This window comes from Salvelinus alpinus, chromosome 6 (assembly GCF_045679555.1).
Source record: "Salvelinus alpinus chromosome 6, SLU_Salpinus.1, whole genome shotgun sequence".
Taxonomy (NCBI): Eukaryota; Metazoa; Chordata; class Actinopteri; order Salmoniformes; family Salmonidae; genus Salvelinus; species Salvelinus alpinus.
In genome coordinates, this window is record NC_092091.1 from 35404546 (window position 1) to 35428335 (window position 23790).

Genomic DNA, 23790 nt, shown 5'->3' on the forward strand with positions numbered 1-23790 from the left:
AAAAGCAGTTTATAAGACCAATCGATACATCAAATCTCTACACCTTTGCCCAAGACCAAGCATCCCTTTTGATCTTTAACCACACATATAATTTGTGAGAAATCATACCTAGTGAGAACTTGTGTTCCTTCCCCCTGATCCCTATACTAACCATAATGTAAACATCCAGCTGCAGTGCTGCTCAGTTTGGAGCCCCAGCCTGACTCTGAATCAGTTTTAATATAGAATACCATCAGAGACCCAGATAGAGAGAGGGTGGGGGAGCACTGAGCAGAAAGAACTGCTTGGAAAAGGTTATGAAAGTGCAATGACATAGCAGAGATTGAGAGAGTGGGGGGGAGCGAGAGAGAGGCTACAGTACAGCGAGGCGAAGGAAGGAAAAGTGAAGTGACACTTGAGCTAGTGGCTTGTTTTGGTTCTACAGACGGTTACTTAGAAACCTTAAGTAGATGTATGCTTCCTGCTTCTGGTTCAGAATGGATTGAGACTGGCAGATTGTGCAGCAGGCCTAGCTTGGTGCCAAATCTCCGCAGACTGGAGCACAGACCTAACCTACGCTAAATGCTGCTCAAATGACCATAAAATGTATGAATCATTGCACAGACCACAGATTCAGGTCATGCCAGTTGAATCTGTGTTACTTGAAGTAGGGCCCTGAAAGAGGCAGATGGTTTGGCAGTGGCACAGCCGGCTCTGGACTACACCTGGGTTCCAGGGTTCAATCCCTGGGCCGACCTCCACAACTCTTCATACTCCCCCTTTCTATTCAAAACATACAGTAAATCTATCCCAATAAATAATATTACTGATATCAAATCAAAATACTAAGCTTCTCTCTTCTACTTTGTTTTAGAGGTCGTAGCGTACAGGATGAACAGACACGAAAGAAAAACAACGTACCATAGCCCGTCCCTGGTTGTTGTAGGGTCTCTTGGAGCAGAGAGACATTTCACAGTGCAGAAACAGCAACGATTCGTTGAAGGGTGAGTTGAAGGTGAAGCTGAACCTCTTCCTGTCGGTCTGGGAGTGGGGGATAGGGAGATCTCTCTGAGGGTAGTACTTGACCGTGTCGTCCGTAGGGCAGATGTTCTCGATCAGGGTGTAGTAAGACGGGATGTTCGGGTTGGAGTTGGCAGAGATGAAACAGGTCTGGATCATGAACCCTAGCTCTGGGTCGACTTTGAAGGCTCCAATCTGAAGCACGGGAGAAAAGAGAAGGGGGAAAAAATTGTCATTTTTTATAAAAACAATAAACTTAAGTCATACAAATGTTTTACCGTTTATAACGTGTAAGCAATGTGTGGAGGCTCAGGCTATATGATTGATATAGCCTTTAAAGGTATCCAATGATTTTATTGTTGAAACCTCTCATCGACGTCGTCAAATTGACAAACTATCTGTTTCGGCCTGCAAAGTTTTGTGAAGAGCACCATCTTGGCATACGTCCGTACACTCTGTCAGTCCAGGACCTGACAATTTGTTTTAACACAGAGAACAAGCAAAAGGAACACTATCAGAGTGTTATCAGGTCCAAGAATCACAAATCCTGAAGCGGATTTCAGTCCCTTCAAAACATTTTAAGAGGATCTCTCCGACGGCAGACCACAAGGCATTTCCATGAGTTATTATCCCTCTGCTGCTTTTTTGTCCTTTTTTTCTCTCTCACTGAAAACCTAAATCTGTTTTTCTGTTTTGTGTCGGTGCCATCACCATGCCAAGGTTGTCAAAAAGCTTGTCCAGTCAAAAGCACAGACACAGACATGCATGCACAGGCACACACACACGCCGCTTTCAAAATGACAGTTTTCATGGTCGACAGGGACTTAAACACAACAGCAGTTTCCTACACACCTTAGTTTGGGCCATAGTCTCAGGGACCAGGACAGGGCATGGCAGGTCTCATCCCAGTGTGAGAGGTGTGATGTGGGAGAGAGTGGGCTCAGTATGAATCTCTAGCTTTTCTTACACAACCTCCCTGTAGGACCTCTCTAGTAATAATTGTTCAGTACTATTTGCAAGGTGCATTCTGGACTTGCCAGACAGAATAAATAGAAGTGTCATATGTGCCAGGACACTGAGGGGAGGACAGAGCCCATGGCTGTGGGATAGCTAACAGCAGAAAGAGGAGATGTTAGCTTTATATTCTCCCGACCCAGACCAAATATCAACGGACCCTGTGGAAGCTAAAACATTCAAAGATGAAAGTGGACCCAACAGTCCAGACACAGCGTACACACAGAACAGTCCTCACTGTTGTTTTGACAGGCCTCATATCTAAGAGAGACAGAAACACGCACACAGAACTTGTGAAATCGCTCCGACAATTCAGGTCCTAACATCTGGATACCAGCCTACTAACTATCTTCATCTGAGCGAACCACAAACAGCCGAAAAATACAACAGACACAATGTATTACTTCAATATATTCCAAACGGTTACAGCCAGCCTGGTACAGTGCGTTTGTAGTAGTTCACTGCTCCATTTACCTCTACGAAGACCTGTTTATTTTTGGAAACGGTGTGGAAGGCCTGGGTTGACGGATAGCGGAAGAGTTGGGTGTTGTACAGCTCCATGTTGAACATCACGTCGGTTCTGACTGGTTCCTTAGCTACCGGGGCGAAGTGGGAAAACGATCCTGATGATCCTGATCCTCCTAGGGTGTTCTGGTTCTTTCTGTAGGTGCAGTTGAACTGGGGGAGGGGGACAGAGAAGGAGAGACAGCCAATCAAAACAGTTGAACTGGATGGAGAAGGAGAGACGAGCTAAACAAATAAATATGTAATTCGGTAGGAATTAAACAAATAGCCCAAGGCAGATAAGTCAAAGTTGAAGTTGAAGCCGGAATTGAGGATAGTAACTGCCGATCTGATGTTCAGAGGATAATTTTTTTTTGCAAAAAAAAGTTAAACGGCAAAAAAATAACAAAATATTAAATTGGGTCGGCGCACGCACGACGGCAGCCATATAGTACGGCGCCATCTATAAGATGGGAGTCAATTTATTTATGATTAGTGGTCTGGTCTTGACTCCCAGCTCTCCCAAACCCAGGCAGGCCCTGTCATGCAAAGCTGCACTCTTAATTCCTTTTTCATTTAGCCTCAATTTAACCAGAATAAACTCCCTTGAGGTTAAAAACCAACCTCTTTTTCGAGGGAGACCTAATGTTTAAAAAATAATAATAATTGAGAGAGTCATATAGCTAAATGTCTTACCAGAATGGATGACCTGTGTTCTGGTCCTGAGAGAGAGTGAGTCATATAGAATCAAAATATATTATAGATGTCTTACCCGAATGGAGGATCTGTGATCAGGATCCGTGGTGTGCTCCAGGAAAGCAGCCCTCTCCAGCCTCTCCAGCTCCTCTGCCTCCCCAGGGAAGGTCACGTCTCCGGACTCTAGATCCTCGTCATCTGGGGGACCACCACTCCCATCCTTAGGCTCAGCATGACTTATCAAGATCTGGATGTCAACCACAGCGGAATTGAACACATCAGTGAACACAGTTCAGATACAGTATGCGTCCCAAATGGCACCCTAGCTATTCCCTTTATTGAACACTAACTTTGTCAGGGCTCTGGTAAAAAGCAGTGCACTATATAGGGAATAGGGAGCCATACGAGACACAACCCAGGACACTTTCCCAGTGATCGGCGCCAAACTATTTTCTAATAATTGTCTGTGTGTGAATGGTGTTGCTTCATTCAAGGGCCCAGGACACCAGTGACAGGGCTCTGATCTGAATCTAGCTGCCAAAACATTCTGCAACAGATGAGCTGGAATTAAAACGTGGGAACGTCCAGAGATTTCAACAGTCCAGAGCTCTCTCAGGCAGACCCCGTGAAGCATATTTCTCATTCTGTCAGTTTAAAGAAACACGGGAAGCCTGGTGTGTACTTCAGACATTTACAGGGTCAAAGGTGAGTTAGGGCTGGAGGACACGGGCTAAATTAGGTTAATTATTATCATTGCCATTTCATTTATTCCTGCTGATGTGTAGATAAGTAATTAAAACACCTTATCGTAGGATGGGACAAACAAGGACCATACAAGGATATGGAGCTTTGATATATTGCGAAACAGATAAATGAAGATACATTTGTTTTGACCATAGGAGTCTGAGAACTTTGGGTGTGTGCCTGTTATTTCTAATCTGTATTTGGACACAAATGTGTTTTGTACTAAATTTGCTACGAAAATGATTTAATAGATGCGCGGAGAAGTGATTTATCGTTGCTTGTTAGTGAAAGCACATGTTGCATTCCATTTTAATGATAAACTCTGCTCAGAAAGGGTTTGACGGTAATACTGAACCTCATAACATTTTCATAGTGTTGTCTTAAATTTTTCCCTGGGTCCTTCTCCCATGCTTTCAACAGAGATAACTGATTATACCATTGTTCAGAGTAACAGGCTAGGGTTGGGGGATACAGCACTCATAGGGCTGGTTTCCCAGACCCAGATTTATCCTAATTCTGGACTAAAAACTATTTTAAAATGGAGATATTCCATTGAACCTTCTTTTTCAGTCCAGGAGTAGGGTTATTTGGGTCCAGGTTGCTTAAATGTTCAGGCTTCACAAGACTTGGGAGTATGGTAACGCAAGACTAGCGTCTGGGAAAATGGCCCTCGATTCGTTTTTGTAGATGCTATAGCCATTGTGTGTGGTACTCACTGAGTTGATGTAGAGGACCATAGAGCTGGGGTGCATGGGGTACTTGGTGGTCTGACAGCCCTCCAATGGCGTCTCTAGGGTGTAGTGGGTGGAGTTAACCGTCGCTTTGCATTCTGGGTCTTGAAGAGTCAGGTTGGCATTACCATAACCACTGGCCTGAGGAAAGAGACAAACGTAAGTAATATAAAGTCAATTAATAAAGCCTTAAACTGTTTTTTTTTATTTTTAAGTCAATTCAATAATCTATAATATTTGCAATAAAATAAAAATCATTATCAACAATCATCTCAATACTGTCAGAAGAGGTTGCTGAGACACAGTGTGGCACTATACTTCATTGGCACTAGACGTCACTATGCCACTATACAGCACAGACTACTTCTCGGTGTGATATTAAGTTCCCCGGAAGACATAAAAACCACAGGATGGTCCAACTCTAACCATAACTATCCCTAATTGCAGTGTGTGGCTTTTAATACACTGTGATGTGGTCTGTTGTGTTCTGCCTGCTTCACTGTAGGGCACGCATGCACACACACACAACAGCACAACACAGTAGCACACACACAGTAACACACACACACTCGTTGAAAATACACACAATTCATTCAACTCCATCCCATACACTGTTACGTAAAGAGGAAGACTCAGAGATAAACCAAGCCTGTCCTCTATTGCAGACACAATTAGTCATAGTGATAAACCAGTTGGCTGTCTACTACAGTACAATATCCATCCACTCACCTGCAGACTCTCTCTGTCGATGCTGACCACCATCCTGTTCTCCTCGCACTGAACACTGAGCCCCACACTGAGGGTCCCCTGCTGCTCCTCAGGCTCCCCAACCTGCTCCCCTCCCAGCCAGGAACGGTCCTCCAGGGACAGGTAGGGCAGGCCATGCTCCTTGGGTGGGGGGAAGGGGAAGGGCAGGCCACCGGAGCGCGAGGCAGCACCCCCCGGGCCACCAGACAGGAGGGGGTTTTTGTCCCACAGGATAGACAGGTCTGGAAGGAACATGGATTCCAGGGGATCTAGCACATCTGGAAGTCACAGAACACACACATTTTAGTCACAGAGACAAACACACAAATATGTGAGTACACTCACAGACTGGAAAGAAGGGAGAGACACAGACAGACAGAGACACAAACAGACAGAGACACAAACAGACAGAGACACAAACAGACAGAGACACAAACAGACAGACAGAGACACAGACAGACAGAGAGACAGAGAGACAGAGGCCTCTGTTAAAGTGTCATCTGGTGGTTTTAGAGCCATGGAAATTGCACAGAGCAGAAACTGGCCCAAGTTTTGATGATATTGTCTTCATAAGAACAGTTAAACTGTGATGGTCTGTGGTAGACATTCATTATTTAACAGTTAAATACATTATAACAATGTATGCTCATGAAAAATGCGTATAAATCAAAGCATAGCTAATTTATTTACATCGTAGATATCTTTATTTCATTGACTAAACCTAGGTCTGTTTGTCATACATGATCTACCGTATTAGTATAATTACAGTCAAGTACTGGAACACAATTCTGAGTCTAATGTAAATGGCCTGGCGTGTCTTACCTGGCTCCCTGAGCCTCAGGTTGAAGGTGTTAGCCACAGGGGTGTGGGTGTAGGAGGTGACCGGTCCATAGCTATGCTCCTCTGCCCACTTGATCAGGGCCTGAGAGCCAGATGGGAGGTGGTGCTTGGGGGTCTTAGACACCTCCATCAGCCTCTCTGTGTTGCGGCTCAGACTGATGGTATCTGACGTCTATTGGGGGAAAAAATAGGAATTAACAGGCTTAGTAGCCTATACTGTATGGAAATATTGGTAGAGGCAAAACTACCAGCAATTGATTTGATTCAAGGAGTTTTTAATCAGTTATCAACAAAGAAAAAACTGCTATGATTTCTTCTTCTGAGAAACAGAACATCACAACCATATAAACCATATCTTACACGGCAGCACACTCTCTGTCATGATAATTTTTTTACATTAACATTTTAGTCATTTAGCAAACACTTAGCGTTAAGTGCCTTGCTCAAGTGCACGTCGACAGATTTTTCACCTAGTCGGCTTGGGGATTCAAACCAGCGACCTTTTGGTTACTGGCCCAATGCTATTAACTGGTGATTAACCTGCTGTCATCAGTCTTTAATGTATTTTTTTATTTGACTTTTACCCCTTTTTCGTGGTATCCAATTGGTAGTTACAGTCTTGTCCCATCGCTGCAACTCCCCTACGGACTCGGGAGAGGCGAAGGTCGAGAGTCATGGGTCCTCCGAAACACGACCCTGCCAAGCCGTACTGCTTCTTGACACAGTGCTCGCTTAACCTGGAAGCCAGCCGCACCAACGTGTCGGAGGAAACACCGTCCAACTGACGACCGAAGTCTGCTTGCATGTGCCCGGCACGCCACAAGGAGTCGCTAGAGCACGATGAGACAAGGACGGCCGGCCAAACCCTCCCCTAACCCGGACAACGTTGGGCCAATTGTCCGCCGCCTCATGGGTCTCTCGGTCGCGGCCGGCTGTGACACAGTGTGGGATCGAACCCGAGTCTGTAGTGACGCCTCAGCACGGCAATGCAGTGCCTTAGACCGCTGAGTCACTCGGGAGGCCCTTGCCGTCATCAGTCTTATACAAACCAAAGTGGGTGCTTTCTTCTTTTCTAGTTAGCAGCATTTACCAGTAATCTCTAGGTCTATGTTGGTTTCATTTCCTTTGTCTGACTGTATGAAATGGTAAAACTTCACTATAGAGCTTCAAAAGCCGGCGTGACCACAACCCACAATGAAAGTGTGAGAATATAAATTTTACTCTCATATCTTGAAAGAATCAAAGTCAAAAGAGACATTTTAGGTCTCGGCATGGAAAGGCCCTGACCAATGTAGCAGTGGTGAAGGGTCACACACACACACACACACGCACAAGCACACACACCAAAAGCCTGATCAATGGTGGGACTAAGTCTAATGTGTCAGATTTCTACCAGAATTCCTCATTAGTTCCCCAGTGTTCCATGCTGTATAATGTGAGGAGGGCTAATCCCTTCCCAAAGACATTTCCCACAGATCCACTCTGTCCAAAACGGCATCATATTCCCTATTTAGTGACCTACTTTTCTCCAAGGCTCATAGGTCTCTGATGAGAAGTAGTGCAGTATATAAGTAGTAGGATGCCATTTTGGATGCAGCTCCCCTCTGTCCCCTGGAGCAGGAGCAGAGCTGTGGCCAATCCTCTGACAGTAGCTAGCAATGCTTTGATTTTATGAGGCTATCATATCACATACATAGCTGACATTCTCTGTTTTGAGATATTCACTCTGACACAGTGGCTGGTTCCCAAAGACAGATATTTATACTGAGACACACATGCATGCTCATGCAGGCAAGCACACCCACAATCACACTCACATGCACACACTCTCACACACACAGCATTAAGTAAGCATTTTGTCAATGAAACCCTTGCTATGATACTGGGCAGTTTCAGTTTACTTTGATCCTAGATGGATTAATGGATTCTAAACCCAGAAATCAAAACCAGAAGTGAAAAACAAATCTGATCCATCATAACTGAACTCCTCCCAATGATTTATGCTGTTCTGAGTTCAGTACTGTACTCTATGTCTGGCCCTGGCCTGTAATTTCCTAGCCTGGTCCCAGATCTTTGTGCTGTCTTGCCAAATCCTATGGTCATTCATGGGCATGCCAAATGTCATGTCATGCCAACAGATATGGGACCAGGCTAGTACTTTCGCAGTACAGTAAACTGTAGGTCAACAGCACAGCACATCGCTGACATGTGTTCCCAGTTTCCAGTCCCCTACTCCCCCTCATGTTTCTCTTAGCGTAGCCCACTACTGTAGCCAACCGTAGCCCTGCTCTGCTGGTCTGATTGATTCAGTGACAGCCTAAAGGGCAGCTGTACAAACAGCCAGGCTGGCAGGCAGGCAGTGGATGGGGCTGAGCGTGGCGCTGCATCCCAAATGGAACCCTATTCCCTATGTAGTGCACTACTTTTGACCAAAAGTAGTGCACTGGTCAAAAGTAGTGCACTGCATAAGGAATAGGATGCCATTTGGGATGCAGACTGAACTGAGCTGGCTGACTGGGAGAAGTGCAGAGTCATGGACTGGCAGAGGCACACACACACAGCCTGCCTGCATGAGGATCACTGTTACAGAGTGTGGAACCAACCCAGAGAAGCAGGTATCTAGAGCCCATAAGACAACACACCTCCACTGAGGTCAGCAGTTAGCATAGCATAGGGACCATGGAACAGAGCTACGCAGCACTCGTAGAGAAGATAGCGCGAAGGTCAGGCCAGGTTGGTTTGGGCTAAATTGTGTCTATGTCACTTTTTTAAAATAATAGGCAAAACACCTTTCATATCTACTAGGTATCTAATGGTTATGTGCCAAAGGTGTAAGAGCCATCTCTCATTATGACTTCGGATTAGAGGTCGACCGATTAATCGGAATGGCCGATTAATTAGGGCTGATATCAAGTTTTCATAACAATCGGATATTTTGGGGCGCCGATTTGCCTTTTTTTTTTTTTTACACCTTTATTTAATCTTTATTTAACTAGGCAAGTCAGTTAAGAACACATTCTTATTTTCAATGACGGCCTAGGAACGTTCTGCCTCTGTCGAACGACAGATTTTTAACCTTGTCAGCTCGGGGGACCAATCTTGCAACCTTACAGTTAACTAGTCCAATGCTCTAACACCTGATTACATTGCACTCCACGAGGAGCCTGCCTGTTACGCGAATGCAGTAAGCTAAGGTAAGTTGCTAGCTAGCATTAAACTTCTCTTATAAAAAACAATCAATCAATGACTGTCATTGCTCCAATGTGTACTTAACCATAAACATCAATGCCTTTCTTAAAATCAATACACAAGTATATATTTTTAAACCTGCATATTTAGCTAAAAGAATTCCAGGTTTGCAGGCAATATTAACCAGGTGTAATTGTGTCATATCTCTTGCGTTCATTGCACGCAGAGTCAGGGTATATGCAACAGTTTGGGCCCCCTGGCTCTTTGCGAACTAATTTGCCAGAATGTTACGTAATTATGACATAACATTGAAGGTTGTGCAATGTAACAGGAATATTTAGACTCATGGATGCCACCCGTTTTCGAGGTGTAAACGTTTTGTTTGAGGTGATAGTTTCCGGATTAGTCAAAGGTATATGGTTTAGAGAGAACTAGTTGACGCGTTTTAATTCCTGTAATAACTTGCGGCTGAACATGAAAGGGGTTCCTTCGTTATTTTACCGTTCATGTCTTCCATAGAGAATGTCTTGATCTACTTCAAATAAGGTCTGTGTTTCGCGGAGGAGCAGACTGGCACTCTCCCTAAAACTCCTTAACTTAACTGGGAATATTGAAGACCCATGAAAGCTGGTGGTTAGTTTTAACATATGTTCTCATGTTATTTGAGACTAAATTGATTTTATTTATGTATTATATTAAGTTAAAATAAAAGTGTTCATTGTTCATTCAGTATTGTTGCAATTGTCATTATTACAAAAATGTGTGTGTGTATATGATATATATATAAAAAAAAATATATATGTATATATATTTCCCCCCCCCCTTTTTATTATTATTATTATTATTATTATTATTATTATTATTATAATAATAATCGGCCGGCTTTTTTTGTCTTCCAATAAATCGGTATCGGCGTTGAAAAATCATATTCGGTCGACCTCTACTTCGGATATTAGTAAATGGTCTATTTAGTTTAACATACATGTCTAGACTGATGGAAGTGGGAGGTAAACATGCAATGCCAGAGCAAATATGGCCATTGGATAATGTCCTACTGTTAACCTAAAACCAAATAAATCGCCCTTAGTGTAAGCCTTGTAAATTAGTGTATGTTTTTCAATGACTAGAACAGATTTAGTCAATTCTTTTTTTGAAAGTGTATACACGATCACAGTGTTTGTGGGTGTCACTGTTAACAAGTATGACACAATATTTAAATTCTACAGACAGATAGCCAGTCACTGAGGTATTACACAGTATCTGGGCAGTGATTGTGTTGTCACTGTTTTTGCAGTGCAATCCACAGAGATGGGGAATAGGGTGCTATTTAGGATGCAAACAGGGCCTGCAGCCAACAACGCTCATCATTCACATTACGATGAACGGCAAAGAGGTCAGGCTGTGGGAGGCTGTGAGCACAATGAAAATCCAGTTTGTGTGAACCTGGCCTATGAAAATGTATCGCCTCCCCTCCTCCTCTCTTCCCCCTCTCCCCTCCTCATTCAATACGATGACAACCCTTGGAGCTGTCAGCATGATATTTCATATTTCACAGTTCATCCATCCCTCCCTCCCTCCCTCCCCTGCAGGCAGGCTGAAACCAGGTGCCACTTCAACACTCCTCGAATTGTGACAAATGTATTGGTCAGCAGCGAAAAGTGGTGACATGCCCGTCTGTCCGCTGTGCTTGTCTAGTCATGTGTTGTGACATGGATCCTCTGCCTGTCTCCCCAAATACCATTCGTGCCATTGTGATCAGTGGAGGCTGCTGAGGGGAGGACGGCTCATAATAATGTCTGGAACGGAGCCAATGGAATGGTACACCATGTGTTTGATGTACTTGATACCACTCGACTGATTCCACTCCAGCCATTACCACGAGTCCGTCCTCCCCAATTAAGGTGCCACCAACCTCCTCTGATTGTGATGCGTTACTGAGACAGTGAAAAAAGATCTTGGCAGTTAACATAAGGTGAATGCACCAATTTGTAAGTCGCTCTGGATAAGAGCGTCTGCTAAATGACTTAAATGTAAATGTAAATGTTAACATCTGAAAGTTGAACTTCTCAATTCGAAAAAGAAAACACTCAATAGCAGTCTTGCCACTTGGTTTGCTATAAACCTGAGGAATAGAGTCTTGGGTCTCTGGAGTTGGCCATTAAATAAAGTGCAACTACTGAAAAATGTTTTATTTAGGTCAAAGCAGCACCTTCCTATTATTCATGAGCTGCACGTTTTGTCACTATTGCTTTGAACATGCGTTTTAGGACTGACGCCCGACTGCGCATTGTCAATTGGAGCTGATGAAGATTTGAGCAAAATGGCATTACAGTGGCTGGGAAACACAAAAAACATTTCAAAAGGAGGCAAATAATTAGTAGGAAAACCTTTTGTCATCATTGTGATGTCGTCAGATTGATCGTATTTCCAGGCCACTATCGTGACATTTAGACGTAACAGTCAATAGCCCACGTTCAGAATGACTGGGCACAACTAGACTTTCGGGCACCACTATGGCAGAGAACAGCTTGAGAAAGTTCATAACAAATGGCATGAAGCGACCGAGTGAAGGAGGTGCACTCCATGAATAGAAGGGCTGTGTATGTTACGTTCAGAGCGACGTTTTGAGTCACGCACCAACCAAGTCCAGTTTGCAGGTTACTGAAAATACAAGTATTTTTATTTAGAAACAAAATATTTCTCCGTAGCGTTCAGATTCAGTGTTACGTACCACCACGTCCAGTTTGCCGATGACGCTGTGAGCCTTGATGACCCAGTTGACAGACTTCTCACACTTCAGCAGCAGCACGACGTTACGTTTCAATGGAACATCTGCCTCCAGTGGTCTCAGATCCACAATCACATCCACCTGGAATGCACTGCTCAGGGAGGGAAATAGAGAGAGAAAGAGAAGGGAAAAGAAAGCCAGCCAGGAGAGAGCCATAAGTTTTGGAAGACCCAAAATACTCAGTATTTACATGCCTTCCCTCTGTCTGGCCAACTGATTAAGAAACTGGAAGTATTCCCAGAAAGAGGAAGACATGTGCGTAGCAGACCAGACCACATAGCAGCCGTATGGTGAAATACATCATGATTGCCATATTCCCTGTAATTCTGGGCTCTTAATGCGTATACAGAGTAATCACACCGCTGGGAGAGTGAGACCATCACCCGGCAGACTGGAAATACAGACTACAGTCTACGAGAAGTTGCGTCCCAAATGGTTGCCAACCTACACTATATACAGTGCATTCGGAAAGTATTCAGACCCCTTGACTTTTTCCTCATTTTGTTACGTTAGTCTTATTCTAAAATGGATTAAATAAAATATTTTCCTTATCAATCTACACACAATACCCCATAATGATAAAGCGAAAACAGGTTTTTAGAATAATGTTTTTTTTGTTGCAAAAAAACTGAAATACCTTATTTACATAAGTATTCAGACCCTTTGCTATGAGACTCGAAATTGAGCTCAGGTGCATCCTGTTTCCATTGATCATCCTTGAGATGTTCGTACACCTTGATTGGAGTCCACCGGTGGTAAATTCAATAGATTGGATATTATTTGGAAAGGCACACACCTGTCTATATAAGGTCCCACAGTTGACAGTGCATGTCAAAGCAAAAACCAAGCCATCAGAACAAAGGAATTGTCCGTGAAGCTTTGAGACAGGATTGTGTCATGGCACAGTACTGGGGAAGGGTACCAAAAAAGTTTGCAGGATTTAAGGTCCCCAAGAACACAGTGGCGTCCATCATTCTTACATGGAAGAAGTTTGGAACCACCATGACTCTTCCTACAGCTGGCCGCCAGGCCAAAAGCAGCAATCGGGGGAGAAGGGCCTTGGTCAGGGAGGTGACCAAGAACCCGATGGTCACTCAGAGTTCCTCTGTGAAGATGTGAGAACCTTCCAGAAAGACAACCATCTCTGCAGCACTCCACCAATCAGGCCTTTGTAGAGTGGCCAGACAGAAGCCACTCCTCAGTAAATGGCACCTAAAGGACTCTCAGACCATGAGAAACAAGATTCTCTGGTCTGATGAAACTAAGATTGAACTTTTTGGTCTGAATGCCAAATGTCACGTCTGGAGCAAACCTGGCACCATCCCTACGGTGAAGCATGGTGGTAGCAGCATCATACTGTAGGGATGTTTTTCAGCGATAGGGACTGGGAGAGGTGCCAGGATCGAGGGAAAGATGAACGGAGCAAGGTACAGAGAGATCCTTGATGAAAACCTGCTCCAGAGCACTCAGGACCTCAGACTGGGGTGAAGGTTCACTATCTAACAGGACAACGACCCTAAGCACAAAGCCAAGACAAGGCAGGAGTGGCTTTGGGACAAGTCTCTGAATGTCCTTGTGTGGCCCAGCCAGAGCCCGTTCTAACATTTCTAGAGACCTGAAAGTACCTGTGCAGCAACGCTCCCCATCCAACCTGACAGAGCTTGAGAGGATCTGCAGAGAAGAATGAGAGAAACTCCCCAAATATAGGTGTGCCAAGCTTGTAGCGTCATACCCAAGAAGACTCGAGGCTGTAATTGCTGACAAAGGTGTTTCAACAAAGTACTGAGTAAAGAGTACTTACAGTGGCAAGAACAAGTATGTGAACCCTTTGGAATTACCTGCATTTCTGCATAAATTGGTCATCAAATTAGACAAACAGTGTGTTTAAACTAATAACACACAAATGATTGTATTTCTCTTGTCTATATTGAATACATCACTTAAACATTCACAGTGTAGGATTGCATAAGTATGTGAATCGCTAGGCGAATGACTTCTCCAAAGGCTAATTGGAGTCAGGGGTCAGCTAACCTGGAGTCCAATCAATGAGAAGAGATTGGAGATGTTGGTTAGAGCTGCCTTGCCCTATAAAAAACACTCACAGAATTTGAGTTTGCTATTCACAAGAAGCATTGCCTGATGTGAACCATGCCTCGAACAAATGAGATCTCAGAAGACCTAAGATTAAGAATTGTTGACTTGCATAAAGCTGGAAATGGTTACAAAATCATATTTAAAAGCCTTTATGTTCATCAGTCCACGTTAAGACAAATTGTCTATAAATGGAGAAAGTTCAGCACTGTTGCTACTCTCCCTAGGAGTGGCCGTCCTGCAAAGATGACTGCAAGAGCACAGCGCAGAATGATCAATGAGGTTAAGAAGAATCCTAGAGTGTCAGCTAAAGACATACAGAAATCTCTGGAGCATGCTAACATCTCTGTTGATGAGTCTACGATACGTAAAACACTAAACAAGAATGGTGTTCATGGGCGGACTCCACGGAACAAGCCACTGCTGTCCAAAAAAACATTGCTGCACATCTGCTGTGGATGTTCCACAGCACTATTGGAAAAATATTCTGTGGACAGATGAAACTACAGTTGAGTTGTTTGGAAGGAACACACAACACTATGTGTGCAGAAAAAAAGGCACAGCACAGCACACCAACATCAAAACCTCATCCCAACTGTAAAGTATGGTGGAGGGAGCATCATGTTTTGGGGCTGCTTTGCTGCCTCAGGGCCTGGACAGCATGCTATCATCAATGGGGAAATTAAGTTTATCAAGACATTTTGCAGGAGAATGTTAGGCTATCTGTCCGCCAATTGAAGCTCAACAGAAGTTGGGTGATGCAACAGGATAACAACACAAAACACAGAAGTAAATCAACAACAGAATGGCTTCAACAGAAGAAAATACACCTTCTGGAGTGGCCCAGTCAGAGTCCTGACCTCAACTCGATTGAGATGCTGTGGCATGACCTCAAGAGAGCAGTTCACCAGACATCCCAAGAATATTGCTGAACTGAAACAGTTTTGTAAAGAGGAATGGTCCAAAATTCCTCCTGACCATTGTGCAGGTCTGATCTGCAACTACAGAAAATGTTTGGTTGAGGTTATTGCTGCCAAAGGAGGGCCAGCCAGTTATTAAATCCAAGGGTTCACATACTTTTCCCACCCTGCACTGTGAATGTTTACACGGTGTGTTCAATAAAGACATGAAAAAGTATTATTGTTTGTGTGTTATTAGTATAAGCAGACTGTTCGTCTATTGTTGTGACCTAGATGAAGATTCAGGTCAAATTTTATGACCAATTTATGCAGAAATACAGGTATTCCCAAAGGGTTCACATACTTTTTCTTGCCACTGTATGTAAATGCGATATTTCCGTCTCTTTTTTTTGCAAACATAAAAAAACTGTTTTGCTTTGACATTATGGGGTATTGTGTGTAGATTGATGAGGGAAAAAACGATTTAATCAATTATAGAATAAGGCTGTAACTTTGAAAAAGTCAAAGTGTCTTAAAACTTTCCGAAAGCTCTGTTTACAAAAATATGTGGACATGCCTTCAAATGAGTGGATTCGGCTATTTCAGCCACACCTGTTGCTGACAGGTGTATAAAATCAAGCACACAGCCATGTAATTTCCATAGACAAACATTGGCAGTAGAATGACCTTACTGAAGAGCTCAGTGACTTTCAACGTGGCACCGTCATAGGATGCCACCTTTCCAAAAAGTGTGTTTGTCAAATTTCTGACCTGTTACGGTCAACTGTAAGTGCTGTTATTTGGTGGAGGAGGAATAAATGGTCTGTGGCTGATTTTCATGGTTCGGGCTAGGCAACTTAGTGCCTGTGAAGGGAAATCTTAACGTTACAGCATAGAATGACATTCTGGACGATTCTGTGCTTCCAACTTTGTGGCAACAGTTTCGGGAAGGCCCTTTTCTGTTTCAGCATGACAATGCCCCTGTGTATAAAGCGAGGTCCATACAGAAATGGTTTGTCGAGATCGGTGTGGAAGAACTTGACTGGCCTGCACAGAGCCCTGACCTCAACCCCATTGAACACCTTTGGGATGAATGGGAACGCCGACTGCAAACCTGGCGTAATCGCCCAACATCAGTGCCCGACCTCACTAATGCCCTTGTGGCTGAATGGAAGCAAGTCCCCACAGCACTGTGTCATCTAGTGGAAAGCCTTCCCAGAAGAGTGGAGGCTGTTATAGCAGCAACGGGGGCACCAACTCCATAATAATGTCCATGATTTTGGAATGAGATGTTTGACGAGCAGGTGTCCACATACTTTTGTTCATGTAGTGTATCGCAGAGTCTAGTTTGCATGACTTTTGACCAGGGTCCATAGACCTCTGGTCAAAAGTAGTGCCCTTGGCAATAGGATACCATTTTGGAGGCACCCTCAGACTGAGTCAGAGAGCGCTCAACAAAACCTCAAAAGGTCAATATTATCCTACTCTTCCTTGTGAGACTAGAGAGAAACCATCCTGACCTCTTGTAACAGGGAAATTACACTGAGATCACTAAGGTTTATATTTAGAGTTAGTGTAATCGACATAATGTGTAGCATATTGACATAAAGGGCCAGTTTACCAGAGACAGATTAAGCCCACTGCTGGACTAAAAGCATGCTCAATAGAGAATCTCCATTGGAAGTGTTCTTTGGTCCAGAACTAGGCTTAATCTGTGTCCAGGAACCCAGCCTAAACTGGATAAATGTGCGCTTTATTTGGGTTGGGCTATGTTTTGGTTCTGGTGGTGGGCTACAGTTCTGGTTGTGTTTTGGTTATGTTATGGTTATGTTATGGTTGTGTTGGTTTACAGTACTGACCTGCTGGAGTTGGGTGCTTGCAGCTCAATGATGTGGACCTCTTGGTCCTGGTCTGGTCCAGACAGGACACAGCCTGTAGAGGCCTGGGGCTCCACGTAGCCAGCTAGGTAGTTCAGAGACAGGAACTTGTTGTCGATCTTACAGGTATCTGAGAACACTGGGTCTGGAAGACGAAAGAAGAGGGTGGTTAGATGAGATGAGACGAGATTATGACTCAATGTATAATTCGAACACTGGATGTGATGTGATTATACTTGATTAATCCTCAAGAGCAAGACGTTCCGATGGAGGCAGTCAAGGTTAATACGCAAACTTAATATACTGAAGTGATACTGGCAAGTGCAGTGTGCAAGTTTCTATTTTCTTTCAAGATTCATCCTCATGAGGAAATGGGTGAGGTATTTAGGTATTTACATTACTGTTCAGCCAACGTTTTGAGATATCTGAACACTTTGGGGTTGTTGGTAAAAGACAGGGACATACAGACAGATTTTGCATTGAACACTATGATTCATGTTTCTGGGGAAATGAAAAGACATGTTGAACAATAGCCGTCATAAACACGTCCAATCAGTCATTCCTGTCAGGTTTCCCACCATTCTAACTTACTACCATTTATTTACTCAAATATTATTATTCTCCATCCAACTGTCCAGGCATGCAATCCTCTTCTCAGTCTTTTACAAAACATGAAAAGTTAAGCCCAGATGCTTCCTTATTTGGCAAACAAGGTCTTGGACAATATAAACTAAAGAGGTTGGAACCTTCCTCCCTAGACCCACTCGTGCCCCCCTCTTGCGTGTTTTAAGTACCTGGTAGGACACAAAGCGGAAATCTGTCCAGCCTCATGAAAAAGTACCAGAGAGAGAGATGGGAGGGAGCCGGACTGAGGTAAACATGGCACGTTGGGCCTTCGCCAAGCCACAGTGTCTAATGACAGAGAGAGCGGCTGAATAGATGACTGCTTCAAGGCTAAGCAACCACACACTCTCTGTTTTCCTCCAAAGTGATTGATTACATGGAGAGAACAGTACATACCCCGGCTGCAATGTGTAATGGAGCCATGACTCCACTCCTGGCAGTCACAGTGATATTGTCATGCAGTTGAAAGATAGTCGTTAAAAATGAGGTGCCCTTCCTATCTGGATGTTGACGTAGGATAAGGTGGGACGTGCTGTCGGTTCGGTTTACAAAGGACCAGTGGGGAGTGATGAAGTGAAGGAAAGAGTGAAGCATGGCTTCAATGGATCAATCACACAACATCCGTGGAGGAAAGCCCTCAACTTCAAACAGCCTTAGTCCCTGCTACAGTAACTCTACTGCCTGGTGGAGAGGAGACACCTCTGACAGTTTGTTTCCACTCACAGCTCACAGTTGTCAAGGAACAGTTGACATTTGCTCTACCCATTGATGCCTTCCAGTTTAGTTTACTACAAACTCTGCTTCTCAGAAGTGGTCTTCTTACAGACAAGTTAAGGAACAAGGCCCTTATCATCTTGTTTATTTGCAGCTCAAGGGGTTAAAGCTAGAATCTTTAGTAGAAACAATAACAAAGCGATTCTCCATCCCTGTTTAGTTAAAAAGCGCCCGGAGAAATGTAACCACGCTCAAATTCATAGACAGACCTATGGATGGACTGACCATCCGTGATATCAAAAGTATAATTTTAAACATGTTTTGAGGCGATGAAGTGTTTGTTTATATTTATATTGTTTACAAACAGAGTAAAACAAGCTTATATTTTGGGTTCTGATGGGGTATGAAAGTTTAACTAAGCTCATGAGGCATTTCTAAGTTATAGTCTTCAAGAATCAATGGGTATATATATATTTATAATTCCAAAAATGGATGTAGCAACTAAGGATGCTAGTTTTAAGGAGGAAAGAATACCATAAATGGATCCCTCTCTTGTGTGTTGGACCAAAACAGCTTGGAGACTTGAAACAGTCCCTGTAAAAAATAACAATATATACAGGGGGGTACCGGTACAGAGCAAGTGTGCGGGGGCACCGGTTAGTTGAGGTAGTATGTCCATGTAGGTAGAGTTAATTAAAGTGACTATGCATAGATGACAACAGAGGGTGGCAGTGGTGTGGAGATGGGGGGGTAATGTGAATTGTCTGGGTAGCCATTTGTCTGGATGTTCAAGAGTCTTATGGCTTGGGAGTAGAAGTGGTTTAGAAGCCTCTTGGACCTAGACTTGGCCCTCCGGTACCGCTAGGGTGGCTGGAGTCGTTGACAATTCCCAGGGCCTTCCTCTGACACCACCTGGTATAGAGGTCCTGGATGGCACGTTCGCACTACCCTCTGTAGTGCCTTGCGGTCGGAGGCCGAGCAGTTGCCATACCAGGCAGTGATGCAACCAGTCAGGATGCTCTTGATGGTGAAGCTGTAGAACCTTTTGAGGATCTAAGGACCCATGCCAAATCTTTTCAGTCTCCTGAGAGGGGAATAGGTTTGGTCGTGTCCTCTTCCCGACTGTCATGGTGTGCTTGGACCATGTTAGTTTTTTGGTGATGTGGACACCAAGGAACTTGAAGCTCTCAACCTGCTCCACTGCAGCCCCGTCAATGAGGATGGGGGCGTGTTCGGTCCTCTTTTTCCTGTAGTCCACAATCATCTCCTTTGTCTTGATCACGTTGAGGGAGAGGTTGTTGTCCTGGCACCACACGGCCAGGTCTCTGACCTCCTCCCTATAGGCTGTCTTGTTGTTGTCGTGCAGTCATGAGTGAAATGGGAGTACAGGAGGCGGCTGAGCAAGCACCCCTGAGGGTCCCCTGTGTTGAGGATCAGCGTGGCGGATGTGTTGTTACCTACCCTTACCACCTGGGGGTGGCCCGTCAGGAAGTTCAGGATCCAGTTGCAGAAGGAGGTGTTTAGTCCCAGGGTCCTTAGCTTATTGATGAGCTGAGGGCACTATGGTGTTGAACGCTGAGCTGTAGTCAATGAATAGCATTACCATCATAGGTGTTCCTTCAGTCCAGGTGGGAAAGGGCAGTGTGGAGTACAATAGAGACTGCATCATCTGTGGATCTGATGGGGCGATATGCAAATTGGAGTGGGTCTAGGGTTTATGGGATTATGGTGTTGATGTGAGCCATGACCAGCCATTCAAAGTACTTCATGGCTACAGATGTTAGTGCTACAGGTCAGTAGTCATTTATGCAGGTTACCTTAGGGTTCTTGGGCACAGGCACTATGGTGGTCTGCTTAAAACATGTTGGTATTACAGACTCGGACAGGAAGAGGTTGAAAATGTCAGTGAAGACACTTGCTAGTTGGTCAGCGCATGCTCGCAATACACGTCCTTGTACTCCGTCTGGCCCTCCGGCCTTGTGAATGTTGACCTGTCTAAAGGTCTTAGTCACATCGGCTGCGGAGAGCGTGATCACACTCTTCCGGTACAGGCTGGTGCTCTCATGCATGTTTCAGTGTTATTTGCCTCGAAGCAAGCATAGAAGTAGTTTAGCTCGTCCGGTAGGCTCATGTCACTGGGCAGCTCTTGGCTCTGCTTCCCTTTGTAGTCTGTAATGGTTTGCAGGTCCTGCCACATCCGACGAGCGTCAGAGCCAGTGTAATAAGACTCAATTTTAGTCCTGTATTGACGCTTTGCCTGTTTGATGGTTCATCGGAGGGCATAGCGGGATTTCTTATAAGCTTTCTGGATAGAGTCCTGCTCCTTGAAAGCGGCAGCTCTAGCCTTTAGCTCAGTGCGGTAGCTGCCTGTAATCCATGGTTTCTGGTTGGGGTATGTACGTACGGTCACTGTGGGTACGACGTCATCGATGCACTTATTGATGAAGCCAATGACAGATGTGGTGTACTCCTCAATGACATTGGAGGAATCCCGGAACGTATTCCAGTCTGTGCTAGCAAAACAATCCTGTAGCTTAGCATCTGCTTCATCTGACCACTTTTTTATTGATCTAGTCACTGGTGCTTCCTGCTTTAATTTTTGCTTGTAAGCAGGAATCAGGAGGATATAATTATGGTCAGATTTGCCAAATGGAGGGCAAGGTACAGCTTTGTAAGCATCTGTGTATGCTTTGTATGCATGTGTGGAGTATAGGTGGTCCAGAGTTCTTTTCCCTCTGGTTGCACATTTAACATGTTGATAGAAATGAGGTAAAACTGATTTAAGTTTCCCTGCATTAAAGTCCCCAGCTACTAGGAGCGCCACCTCTGGGTGAGTGTTATCTTGTTTGCTTTTGGCAGAATACAGCTTATTCAATGCTATCTTGGTACCCGCCTCTGACTGTGGTGGTATGTAAACAGCTACAAAGAATATAGATGAGAACTCTCTTGGTAGGTAATGTGGTCTGCAGCTTATCATGAGAAACTCTACCTCAGATGAGCAATGGCTCGGGACTTTCTTAGATATCGTGCACCAGCTGCTGTTTACAAAAATACATAGGGCTGCCGCCCCTTGTCTTACTTGTTTTATCCTGCCGGTACATCGTATAACCAGCCAGCTGTATGTTGATATTGCAGTCGTTCAGCCAGGACTCCGTGAAGCATAGGATGTTACAGTTTTTAATGTCCTGTTGGTAGTTTAATCTTCCCAATAACTTGTCTATTTTATTGTCCAAAGACTGCATGTTTGCTAGCAGAACTGAGGGAGTGGGGGTTTATTCAATCGCCGCCTACTCCTCAGAAGGCAGCCCGCCCTCCGGCCTTTCGTTCTCCGCCTCCTCTTCACACAGATCACTGGAGTCAGGGCCTGTTCCCGAGGGAGCCGTATATCCTCCGCCTCGGGCTCGTCAGAGTCATAAAATAATAAAAAGGACTCTGGTAGCCAGTGGTGAGTAATCACAGTCCTGATGTCTAGAAATTATTTTAGGTAAAAAGAGACAGTAGCGGCAACATTATGTACAAAAATAGTAACAAAAAAATAAGTTACAAACGCAGATAAACGAACAAAAAAACTTCTGCTCCGGCGCCATTTTACAGCTAGCAATCAGAGCAGTGATTCTTCTCACAAACCTACTACAAGGACACACACCCTCTCACAAACCTACTACGAAGACACAGACCCTCTCACAAACCTACCATGAAGACACAGACCCTCTCACAAACCTACTCTGCATTTCCATCAGTCACTTCCTCCTCACTCCACTGACTCTGGGCTCACAGTCAATGAAGAAAAGTGACAAGCAAGGAACGCAAATGGCCAGATTACAAAAGAAAGAAAGTCCTTTCCTCCCGGCCAAGTCTATTTGCTTTTTAAATGGAACCGAAAGCTGGCCAGTGGAACCGAGACACAGAAAGAGTGTTAGCTCTGCTTCTCTGGGATTGTTTTATTTCTCTAGGGTCCAGTAACTCCCAGGACTGTCAATGGCCTCCATTGAGAGGCAATTACTGCATGGGAACCACTTGATTAAGGTTTAGTGGGGAAGAAAAGGCCTGTCACAAGGCAGAGAAAATATACTGTTAGTGAAGGTAGGTGTAAATGTCTCCCTAGGCATTCGAAACGGAAATGTGGCACTACCTTAGGACTGAGGCAATGTTTCTAACCTGCCTCTCAGAGTGAAACGCACCTTCTCCGACTTTGATGTAGGCTTCCACTTGGAACCAATAGTTATCCTACAGAAGGGGCAGCCAAAGAACCCTTTATGGTTATAGGTAGCACCTTCCTCTAAGAGCGTCCTTTAGAGAAATATTTCTAACTTCCCTTTGAAAGTAAAACACACCTTCTCCCACTTTAATGTAGATGTCCAGGGCGATCTTGAGTTCGGAGAAGGAGGTGACGGCTCTGTACTTCTTGGTGGCCCAGTTGAGGAGATGCTCGTTGCCATGGGGAAGCACCTCCTTCTGAACCTGACAGTGGAGGGAGAAGTTCCCTGGAGGTAAGTAGACATCAGATCCCTCAGATACCTGGAGGAAGGAGAGATAGCACAACGATACAGACAGTCAGACAGAGAGACACTATGGCTTTACAGACAGACATACACAGTTCATCAAGAGTCATACCCCTGAGACATGGCTGTAGTGTGTTAGGAGTCATAGGAGCCTACAGCCATGTTTCAGCATTAAACGACACACAGAGAAGTGGACATCTGAGCTCTCTGATACCTGGAGGGTGGAGAGACACAATGATGTTACAGATAGACACTGTACATCAGGAGACATAGCCCCTAAGACAGTTTATGTTTGTAGACGGCTATGGCATTGGGTGTACTAAGACACATAGTTATAATAGCCTACAGCCATTTCTCAGGGCCATAGGAACCACAGAGGGACATCACTTTGCCTGTGAGGAAAAGAGCTGGAGGCAGGGGTTCCACAGAATGACTGTGATACAGTAGGTTTCTGTATGATACTAGGGGCTGGTTTCCTAGCCACAGATTAAGCCTAGTCCTGGACTAAAGAGCAAGATCAATGGAGAATCGAAAAGTATTTTTAGTCTAGGACTATGCTTAATCTGCGTTTGGTAAACTTGTCCTAAGAGACTAGCTCTAGCATTATGGACCTGGTGTGACAGTAACTCAGAGAGAGAGACCATAGGAACAATAATACGGAGTGGGGATTTACAGGATTTGTAGTCTAGAGACCAATAAGCATTGATTTAATGGTCGACTCAGCGAAATGACAGATATTGAGATGAGCACTATGCGGCTCACTTTCTGCACCTACGTCATATCGCTGAATCTACCTTTAATATCAGTGGGTCAGATTTTTAATTTTATATC

General features: G+C 44.3%; 1 protein-coding gene across 1 annotated transcript in view; it reads right to left on the bottom strand.

The window, feature by feature from the left end:
- LOC139578624 (transforming growth factor beta receptor type 3-like) overlaps positions 1–23790 on the bottom strand; it is a 142840-nt gene that overhangs the window by 30176 nt on the left and 88874 nt on the right. Inside the window, exons 5-13 of the mRNA XM_071406471.1 lie at positions 22792–22975; positions 17102–17264; positions 12196–12343; positions 6258–6447; positions 5418–5713; positions 4674–4829; positions 3290–3460; positions 2488–2691; positions 901–1194 (exon numbers count right to left, since the gene is read on the bottom strand). Coding sequence (XP_071262572.1) covers positions 901–1194; positions 2488–2691; positions 3290–3460; positions 4674–4829; positions 5418–5713; positions 6258–6447; positions 12196–12343; positions 17102–17264; positions 22792–22975 — 1806 coding nt within the window. The remainder of the gene's footprint in view (positions 1–900; positions 1195–2487; positions 2692–3289; positions 3461–4673; positions 4830–5417; positions 5714–6257; positions 6448–12195; positions 12344–17101; positions 17265–22791; positions 22976–23790) is intronic.